The 11,053-nt window shown below is 38.0% G+C and overlaps 1 protein-coding gene across 1 annotated transcript; it reads left to right on the top strand.

Moving 5' to 3' along the window:
- The first annotated feature begins 649 nt into the window (after positions 1-649).
- Positions 650-7,326, top strand: LOC121875296 (40S ribosomal protein S5). Its single transcript, XM_042379764.1, has 6 exons — positions 650-698; positions 2,028-2,165; positions 2,504-2,713; positions 4,730-4,858; positions 6,959-7,057; positions 7,234-7,326. Exons 2-6 carry the CDS (start codon positions 2,028-2,030, stop codon positions 7,300-7,302), a joined length of 645 nt encoding a protein of 214 aa, XP_042235698.1. The 5' UTR covers positions 650-698; the 3' UTR covers positions 7,303-7,326.
- The last annotated feature ends 3,727 nt before the right edge of the window (positions 7,327-11,053 follow it).

Here is an 11,053-nt window from a genome sequence, read left to right as displayed (position 1 = left end):
TTAATACACTAATAGCCATAGAGCCCATCAGAATTAATACAACTAATAGCCATAGAGCCCATCAGAATTAATACAACTAATAGCCATAGAGCCCATCAGAATTAATACAACTAATAGCCATAGAGCCCATCAGAATTAATACGACTAATAGCCATAGAGCCCATCAGAATTAATACAACTAATAGCCATAGAGCCCATCAGAATTAATACAACTAATAGCCATAGAGCCCATCAGAATTAATACAACTAATAGCCATAGAGCCCATCAGAATTAATACACTAATAGCCATAGAGCCCATCAGAATTAATACACTAATAGCCATAGAGCCCATCAGAATTAATACAACTAATAGCCATAGAGCCCATCAGAATTAATACAACTAATAGCCATAGAGCCCATCAGAATTAATACACTAATAGCCATAGAGCCCATCAGAATTAATACACTAATAGCCATAGAGCCCATCAGAGTTTTGAATATCCCGCCATCAGGAAGTCTTCACTCCACCGTACACAGAAAATAGTTACTGTAAATTATGACGTAATTAAATAAAATATTTCCTTTCTTAGATTTTAAATAATTTTTATATTTAAAATAAAAATATAATTAACTTGAATTTTGTTTCTTATAATCCAGAATTATGTTTTTAAATCCATAACCTTAATGTCGTCTTTCTGGTCCTGTGTCCACACACGAGGTGAGGGCTGTGCTGTCTCTTGGTCATTAAATAGCTAATTTCTGTAGTTAACTGGTCAGCATCATATCTGTTGTGAATACTTATGAGTATTAAAGAGTTCTTTGTAATAGTAAGACCAGAAGGTAAGTATAAAGTGGGTTAAAAAACATCAAAATGTAGGAGTAAACATTGTTGGCCATGTGTCCATCTGAGACGCGGTGGTGTGAGTCTCGGGACCTGAGTGTTTGTTGCTGTAGAGTGTTCTTATAACTCATCTTAAGTCTTCCTAATAAGTGTTTGTCCATACTATGGTGGTATTTGGTGAAAATATCGTAATGGGGCTGTCAAGTGGCTGACGGGTGTGTTGGAGCAGCAGCTTGAGGTCGTTGTGTTAATATATGTAGTGGATATTTTGTGGTGACGGCTGAGTTCCTGATAACGTTATTTTATCATGATTGCACTCTGATTGGCTAAGTACTTCTGTTTAATATGACTGGGGGTCCACACCCTGGCTAGGAAGTTAGGTCAGGTTAGGTAGGTTTTTTTGGTTGGTAAGGTCAGGTTGTAGTAAATGTCGCCTCTTTTATAGTAAGTGGTAATTATATAGGACTAACCAATGAGTGAAACTGATCGAAAAATATTATGAAAACACCGGATTTTCACTGTTATATTGTAGTGGACACTTGTAGTTTGTGGAAATATGTTAAAAATTTTAATTTTTAAAAATAAACGTTACTTAACATTTGTGGGTATGAAAAACATACTTAACAGACCTAACCTTACCTAACTTCCCGGGTGACGTTCCAGAATGTCCGCCTATTCCTGCCACTGTGTAAATGCACAGTGCGGGTTATCAGGTTCCGGTGTGACTATTTGCCTGTCACGCCACACACCGGCCACAGGGAAGCTTCCTGAACATAATTACCTACTTTTGTTTGTTACAGTTTCATTGTTTGTCTATTTTATCATGTGGTATCAAAGTAATATTGCTAAAGGTAGTGTACTGTAGTGCAGCGAAGAATGACGAAAATGATTCCGGGACTTAGAAACCTCAAATATCAGGATAGGTTAAAGAAGCTAAACTTGCATTCCCTAGAAAGTCGAAGAGTGCGGGGAGATATGATTGAAGTATTTAAGTGGGTGAAAGGAATCAAAGGAGATATAAAGTTCTTGTAATATCCGAGCAGGATAGGACTCGTAGCAATGGATTTAAGTTGGATAAGTTTATCATCAGTTTGATGGGATTATGGTGGACAAAGCTGGTGTGTGTAGTGAAAGTTTTGTCTTTGTTCTGTTAGATAATTTTGTTACAACTGTAATATCATATTCTTTGGCATATCCTCAATATAGATGGCGGATTTTGAGGACGGGACAGAGGAGGTTACGACCATTCAAGCGACAGTGGTCGAGGCCCCTGAGCTGCCAGAGATCAAACTCTTCGGGAAATGGTCACTTGATGATGTGCAGCTCAGTGACATGTCCCTCCAGGTACGTTATGATGGATGATCTGCAAGAAGAGAGTGAACTCTGGAGATTTCAGATCTGGAATTGAGTGTACAGTACAGTATGCAGTACGTATTTGGACTGTAGCAGTGGGTGTCCTTGTACTGTATCTCGTAACTTCTGAAATAACTGTGTCAATACACATCATGTGATCTTCATGAATTTTGATTTAAAGTGAATCTTCTGGAAAAAAATTAGCATTGGCCACTGGGTCTATATTATGCCAATTATATAATTGCAAATGCTTTTATCCATAGAAAATCACTTGAGGTGTGACTTGAATTGCCTTGTATACTTAACTGTCTTAAAATCTTTTCTTGCAGGACTATATTGCTGTTAAGAAATACCATGCCAAGTACCTGCCCCACTCTGCTGGCCGGTATGCTGCCAAACGTTTCCGCAAGGCCCAATGCCCCATTGTTGAACGTCTCACCAACTCCCTCATGATGCACGGACGTAATAATGGCAAGAAGCTCTTGGCTGTTCGTATTGTGAAGCATTCTTTCGAGATCATTCATCTCCTTACTGGCGAGGTTAGTTGTCTTCCGTCGCTAATGTGCAGCACAAGGTTCTCTATACCATAAAGTTTTATACTACTGTGCCAGGTTTGCTCCAAAGAAAGGCTAATAAACTTGTTTAATTTCCTATTTGCTGTCTTACTTGTACAGTAATTGCTTCACTGTACAAATTAAATATTTGCATAAGCTGCAGCCAAGGCACTGTACTGTATGACCACATTGTGAATTCATGGTTAGGAATAAGTTCTGCATTATATCCTTTTTTCATGTGAACCGCTTGTGTTTTTTCAGTTATAACCCTTCAATGCACATGCATTTTTCACTCATAAGAACATAAGAATGGAGGAAACTGCAGCGGGCCTATTGGCCCATACTGGGCAGTCCCATTTACACCCAACCCCTATTGCTCATATAAGCATCCAACCTATGTTTGAAGCTATTCAGCGTATTCGAGTTAATGATGATATTTGGTAACTTGTTCCATTCATCCACTACTCTGTTTCCGAACCAGTTTTTACCTATTTCACGCCTAAATCCAAATTTGTCTAATTTAAAACCATTGTTGCGAGTTCGCTCCTGGTTGGATAGTTTGAGTACCTTTGTAATGTCCCCTTTGTTTAGCCCTGACTTCCACTTATACACCTCTATCAGGTTGCCCCTCGCTCTACGTCTCTTGAGGGAGTGCAAATTAAGATGCTTTAACCTGTCTCTATACTCAAGGTTCCTAATGCCCGGGATTAGTCTTGTCATTCTCCTCTGAATTCTTTCCAATGATTCTATATCCATTCTGTAATACGGTGACCAGAACTGAACTGCGTAATCCAGATGTGGTCTCACAAGCGCAAGATACAGTTTTAGGATGACCTCGCTAGTCCTGTAACTAACACTCCTTTGTATGAACCCAAGTACTTTATTAGCCTTGTTACGAGCAAAAACACATTGTTTACTTAGCTTAAGGTTCCTACTTATCATTACTCCTAAATCTCTCTCGCAGTCGGATTTCTCTATGGCATCGTTGTTCATCTGGTATCTGGTTTCCCTGTTTACATCTCCTATACTGAGTACTTTACATTTGTCCACGTTGAATTTCATCTGCCATTTTTCAGACCTTTCGAAAAATTTGTTTAGATCTTCCTGTAGTTTTGCGGAGTCCTCGTCAGATTTAATAACACGTCCTATTTTAGTGTCATCAGCAAATTTACTTATGTTGCTGTCTATGCCGATATCTATGTTGTTTATGTATATAATAAATAATAATGGTCCAATTACTGAGTCTTGGGGAACTCCACTTTTGACGTTGCTCCAATGGGACTTAGTGCCGTTAATGCTCACCCGCTGTTTCCTGTCCTGTAACCACGCCCTAATCCATTTAAGGATGTTACCTTTGATGCCATGTGCTTCTACCTTTCTAATTAGTCTTTCGTGGGGGACTCTGTTTAAGGCTTTGCTAAAGTCGAGATATACCACATCATAAGTGCGCCCCTCGTCCACCGATTCGAAAACTGATGAAAAGAATGTTAATAGATTAGTTAGACAAGAACATCCGCTTGTGAAACCATGCTGGGAATCATTGACCAATCGGTGCTTCTCCAGGTGATTTCGAATAGAGTTTGAAATGATTGCTTCCAGTAATTTGCCTACAATAGGGTAAGCTGAACCGTTTATATTCCTAGATCTTGCCTCATCTTAAGCTCATATTCTTGTAACTCATAAAAGCACCAGCAAATATTTATTCCTTTCCACTTGCTAAAAAAATGCATAGTGTTCCATATTACATGAGTGAGTTATTAGAGTGCCTGCACCTATTAGAGCCATGGTAGTTCCTTATACTACTGTGGTGTCGAAAGTGTGCTAGAGAAAAGTGGAGGATTCGCTAACACCACTGAGGGTTATTTACCCGATGAGTGGGGTTTGATAGTACCCTCCAGACAAAGCATTTATAAGTTAATGACTCATGTTTGGTACTTACTTTAAGTTGGTATTTTAGTGCTCACTGCATTAGCTGTCACTGAAACTGTTCTGTCTTTTCAGAACCCAGTACAGGTTGTAGTTAATGCCATCATCAACTCGGGGCCCCGTGAGGACTCTACTCGTATTGGTCGTGCTGGTACAGTGAGGAGGCAGGCTGTGGATGTGTCCCCTCTTCGTCGTGTCAACCAGGTAACTATTGACTATTGTGTAGTGACCTAAAGCTTTCAAGTCTTGTTGGGGGTGGGTGGGGGGTTGTCAACATGAGTTATTTTGGTAGGATTATTTTTATAAATTATATAAGTTAACTTGACTCATGTTTGATTACGAACTTCAATTGGTAATAGTTCAGTTAACGAATTAACCTTCATAAGGATTTTCAGTTCTCTACTCGTAACGCATGGAGTCAACCAGGTAACTATTGACTATTGTGTAGTGACCTAAAGCTTTCAAGTCTTGTTGGGGGTGGGTGGGGGGTTGTCAACAGAAGTTATTTTGGTAGGATTATTTTTATAAATAAATATGTTCTTGTAAAATGCAGACTTTGATGACTTGTTTTACCAATACAGTGGTCCCTTGATTAACGAACTGTTCAATTAATGAAATTTCAGTTAACGAATTAACCTTCATAAGGATTTTCAGTTCCATTAACGATAGCCTTACGAGAAACACACTCTGGTGTGTGCATCAGCTGATCGGTTAGTTCGCCAATACAGTAATTGGTTCTATGTTTACATTCGTTTCCAGTTGAGGAAATATCAAGAAAGTTGTGCTGAAATATTTTTGCATTTTTATATTAAAATTATTGGTCATTCTGAAATTTAGTTAATATATTGCTAATATAAACAGTACAGGGAACAGTTTTTGTGTGCCCTTCAGCTGATCGAATCACCCACCAATGCTTCTTAGTTTATCTTTGTTTACAGTGGAGTGAACATTGAGTTTGTATTGTATTGTATTACAATAATATTCTATCCTAATTCACCTGAATAAATACTACGATACCATATTTCTGAATATTTTCATTAAAATCCATCAAAATCCTTTTCCTTGTCATCGTCTTCAGCACCAAACAGCTCTTCCCAGTCTTCTCATTTACAGGGCTAGAGGGTTTTTGTTTTTTGAATCGTTTTCAGTTAAAAAGATGTTATATCACATGTATATTTTACCTAAACTGCGCCTGAATGAATATATTCTCAGAAATAAATAGTAGTTTTGCTGAAACGTGATGTATTTCAATGTAAAATAGGATAAAATACACGACGAAAACAAAAGCCTTTTACCTAACCTTCTGATGTTCAAGATATGTTACTCGTTTTTTTAATAGTTTTCGGTTAAAATACTGTTATATTAGTGATATTCTATTCATACTGTGCTTGATATAATACATTCACGGAAATGTAATATTTTTGCAACTACAATACTGATGTCAACACAAACATGGTTACAGCGAGACTTGACTGAGTGAGGGAGAGCTATGCGTGTGTGTGTGTGTGTGAGGTTGCGGGAGAGGGCGGTGTCCCGTGTTCGGTGCGAGTTGAATGTACTTCAATGTACAGAATATTCCTCCGGCGGGGCAATCCGGTTATTTGCAAATCCGTGTATGCTAAACCCGCGTATGTTAAGGGTTGTACTGGATAGGCGACAGGACTGGAAAATGCTTAGGAATGCATGCTCTAGCCTCCGAAAATTTCAGCCTATCTTCAAACTTGGAAATGCACAAGAAACATGCACACATTCAGAATTGGTTTTATACTTATACAGTATAGATAACTGATTTTTGTGAAGTTTATTAATGGTGGTAACTGAAATATATAAATTTATATGTTGGTCTTGATAAAAAAATAATTTTTTGGGGTCAATTGGATTTGGTCGTGTGCCATTCACACATCTGAGGGTTGGCAACTATGGTCCTCCACTCTGAATGTTTTTGAGATGTTTTTACCAACCCTCTCAGATTTTGTATCCCTCAGAGGGGTCCACTTTTAATAGGAACTATCTATTAAGTTTGACCATAGAATAAAATGAACAGCTGTCCATTGAAAAAAATGCTGTGGGCTTTGAAGTTGACATTTTCAAAAGTTTGCACCTATTAGAGCCATATCAGTGTTCTTTTACTGTTGTGGTGTCGGAAAGTGTGCTATAGTAACCTGGAGGATTCGCTAACACCACAAGGGTTTTTAACCCTATGACTGGAGTTTGATAGTAACCTCCAAACACGAATTTTGTTGACTTAAAGTGCTTTACTTTTATAAAATGGTTGTGGCCTTACATTTTCTTTCTTTTCCAAAGGCTATCTGGCTGCTGACCACGGGTGCCCGCGAGGCAGCGTTCCGTAACATTAAGACCATTGCCGAGTGCCTCGCTGATGAGCTGATCAATGCTGCCAAGGTATATTGTCGATGTGGCTGGATAATATATTTTTGTATTTCTTATTGAAATGTTTTCGGAAAAATTTTATGACAACCATCCCTGAAATCTGGAGGGAGTTGAGGTATCATAATAATAAATTTTATGAGATCTTAAAAAAAGAGTTATTACAAAAGTTTGTTTTTTTGTTTTTCCAGGGATCTTCTAACAGCTATGCCATCAAGAAGAAGGATGAGCTGGAACGTGTTGCCAAGTCCAACCGTTAAAGTGAAAATAAATATTGTACTAGCCATTGTTTTTCCATAAACCTGGAATTTTTTTTATAAAGTGTTAACATTCTTTGCCTGTTAAACCAAAGAGTTTTCTCAGCTTTTGAGCCAAAAAGGTATTGTCTTCACCATTGTTACCTGAGAATTCATTCATCCCCAACATCCTTAGATGTGCCTTTTTGAAAGTAAAAAAAATAAATGATGCCACAAATACTTCCCTCCTGGTTCACTGCAGCAGGAGTAGTGTTCCTCCTTCACCATGGCAGGGAACAACTTGTCAGAATCTCCAACTTTCATGAACACTTTAGTGTCATCCCTTCTCCCATCAAAGAACAAACAATTGATTCCATTTTCTCTTATCCCCTTACCAAACTCCTCTTCTAGGTTACTGACAAGTGTTTCCTGAGCTCTCCATACTTTGTTATGATCTATCACCAGGTGAACATCATCAGGAGTTATCAAACCACCGTCAACCCAGGCAGCTGTTGCTATCTCTGCAGTTTCTCTGAGACCAGTGTGGTGTCGCATGCTGGCCAGAGCTATGCTCGGGATATCTTTCCTATTTCGAATCTTATGCCTGGAAGGTTTGGGATCATTATTTTCTGGGTTAGGGACAAAGTCACCATTCTCCTGGTCAGCACTCGGATCAGCCATGGGGAAGTCATTAAACTCTGAATCAGCTTGACTCCAATCATCGGCCTTTTTTACCTCACCCTGGGCCTTCTCAAGTCTCTTTTCCTCGGCAACTCTTCTCCTCTTGTGTGTCTCTGTGGCAGCCTCCTGTCTCTTGGACTCCGGAATATCTTGGCTAGAAATCATGAGAGCCCCTATACTGCCAGTCTTCTCTCTCTGCTTTGACAAATGCCAGTTCGATCACAGGAATCTTCAGTTCACTTGCAAATACAGGAGATGTGGGCCTCGGATTTACAGTCACGATCGCATCCAAACTCAGGACAGAGAACAATTGGGCACTTGCAAGTAATTATGTCAAATAACTGGTCCAGTTGCTTGGCAAAGCTGTCCTAACTGCAAGTTTTCCTCTCCCAAGAGAGATATCTCTTGCCTTTTCCCAACTGGCTAGCAGTCTCTCACTAATCTTCTTTCTTGTTATGACTGGAGGCTTGAACTGAGAGTTAGCCAGAGTGTACTGTGCCAAGACAGCTTTGGTCATATCACTGGCAATGTCTTGTTTTTGTGTTCTTTGGTTCTTTTCACTAATTTGCCTGATTAAAACACCGTATCTCAAAGCATCTCTCAATGTAGGCAACTCCGACTTCAGGAGCTCTCTCCCAGACCCAAGATAGTGACTGAGATGGCTGATTTTTGGTTCCTCGTCCTGACACAAGCAGCCATCGCAAATATTATCAACTTATAAATGCATCAGAATCAAAAAAAAAAATATATTGTTAGTTGGGTTGTTAAAGAATGAAGTCAGAAAGCAATGTTCACTATTTAATTGTAATGCACTAATGCAGCTGTACGTTAGATTTTCGATAAATTTCACGCTAAAATTTACCTAGCAAAAGGTTGCAAAATATTGAAACTGAAATTATTTTATGTTTATATACACTAAAATCTACCAAAAAAGTGATGGGCCATTAGTTTTAGCTGATCTTCCCTCCTATGACACACCCTAATATCTAATAATGAAATCATAGAGTAAATGTTACACTTTACCTTGAAAAAATTTGAATATAACTTGATGGGGTAGAAGGTTGATGTTGAGGCTGAGGAGTCATAAAACATCAAGCTTTTCTTCAAGTGTTATAGCCTTTCTTTTACGATCACCACCGGAAATGCGATCACCAGAGTGCTTCCCAGAGATATTCTTCCTTTCCATCGTCACAAAAGTGGAGAAACAATAAACACAATTCACTGAGGACACTTCAAAACTTCACACTGGAGTCAACAGAGCGCGCGGGTCTAAAACGCTATGTATTTTGTTTTTCTCTTATTTAAAATTTTACATTTTACATATACTGTACAGGTATACTGTATACATAAATATTACATAAATTATTTCTGCAATTCTTCACAAACAAAACACGTAAATCAATTGAACATGTGATGTCGAACGTGAACTGTAAACCCCGCGCCAAGCCACAATGTACAGTACACTTTAAACGCTACTTATTTTGTTTTTCTCTTATTTAAAATTTTACAATTTACATATACTGTACAGGTATTTCTTCACAAACAAAACATTGAGCCAAGCCACAACACTGTACAGTACACTTTAAACGCTACGTATTTAGTTTTTCTCTTTTATTTAAATTTTTACAATTTACATATATATATATGTAAATTGTAATTTACATATTCATATTATGCTAGAGCGCCCACAAAACATGAGAACCGTTTGAGTGCCCCAGTAGAGATGTCCGTTCTCTACCACTCCAGGATGTCTTAGTCCTCCGTTTTCATTTTGTGTACTCGCTCAGGGACTCAAGTATAACACAGGATGATAAGGGAATTTGAAATTATGAGTGAATGAATTTATTATACAGTGATCAATTAACATAGTATTGATGTGTTTAAGTAGTAGTATTCACTCACTCTAAACCACGAATTCCATTCATACAGAGAGAGAGAGAGGCCAAGCGCTCTGTTTACATCACACACATAAATATTACATAAATTATTTCTGCAATTCTTCACAAACAAAACACATAAATCAATTGAATATGTGATGTCGAACGTGAACTGTAAACACTGTGTGTGTGATGTAAGGAAAGTGCGGGTCTAAAACGCTATGTAATTTGATTTTCTCTTTTATGTAAAATTTTACAATTTACTTATAATATATAGGTATACTGTATACATAAATATTACATACATTATTTCTGCAATTCTTCACAAACAAAACGCATAACTCAATTGAACATGTGATGTCGAACGTGAACTGAAGCCACAACAACCGTTCGAGTGGAATCGCGTTAGAGCAAACGAGTTCGCGTTTTACAAATATCGTTCCTCAATTCATAAATCGCGTTCGAGCAAATTCGCGTTGACAAAACACGCGTTATAGCAGAACTCACTGTACTGTTGTACTCGGCCGATAATAGGTCATTAATCTTTATATGTGAACCTAAACTCTGACGTTTTAGACTATAAATGTTTACAAATCATTAGACTATTACCTTCTTTTATATACGTACTGTATTGTCATATGAGATTTATTGGTACCTGTACATGCACAGATACTCTACCTAATTTTGAAACAAAATGAATGGATATATCAAGACAAAACACCTCAAATGTCCATAAGTTCACTTTATTAAACATCAACCACCATTCACAGTACACTAATTCATCATTCATTTGGCACATCCTTGTAGTAAAACACTTGGAAAGACTCATGCCCGTATTATTAAACAACATCTTCCCTTGAAGAAAGTCCTGAGGGACACTACACAGTACTATGTGGCAGTAAAATGAACTAATTCCAATAAAATTAATTTATGATATTGGAATTAGTTCATTTTACTGCCACACCACCTCATTCAGTACTGTACTGCGGTGTCCCTCAGGACTCATTTAGTTTAAAACTCGGGTTGAAACACGACGACCCTCTTCAAGGGAAGATGTTTAATAATACGGACGTCAATCTTCCCACAGACACTTCCCTACATAACACCAAGAGAAGGAAAACAGTAAAGGTATTCCTTTGTAGATTATGAGTAAGCAACATGCATCCATATGGGAGTACTGACCACAAAAAATTTCATGTCAGACTTTTGCAATTATT

This window comes from Homarus americanus, unplaced genomic scaffold, assembly GCF_018991925.1.
Source record: "Homarus americanus isolate GMGI-L3 unplaced genomic scaffold, GMGI_Hamer_2.0 scaffold56241, whole genome shotgun sequence".
NCBI classification, from domain to species: domain Eukaryota; kingdom Metazoa; phylum Arthropoda; class Malacostraca; order Decapoda; family Nephropidae; genus Homarus; species Homarus americanus.
This window is presented reverse-complemented; position numbering and strand designations above follow the sequence as displayed.

Coding starts and splice junctions, on each gene's coding strand:
- LOC121875296 (XM_042379764.1), top strand. CDS start 2,028: ATGGCGGATTTTGAGGACGGGACAGAGGAGGTTACGACCATTCAAGCG. Junction 2,714..4,729: donor TTCATCTCCTTACTGGCGAG/GTTAGTTGTCTT, acceptor CTGTCTTTTCAG/AACCCAGTACAGGTTGTAGT. Junction 7,058..7,233: donor AGCTGATCAATGCTGCCAAG/GTATATTGTCGA, acceptor TTGTTTTTCCAG/GGATCTTCTAACAGCTATGC.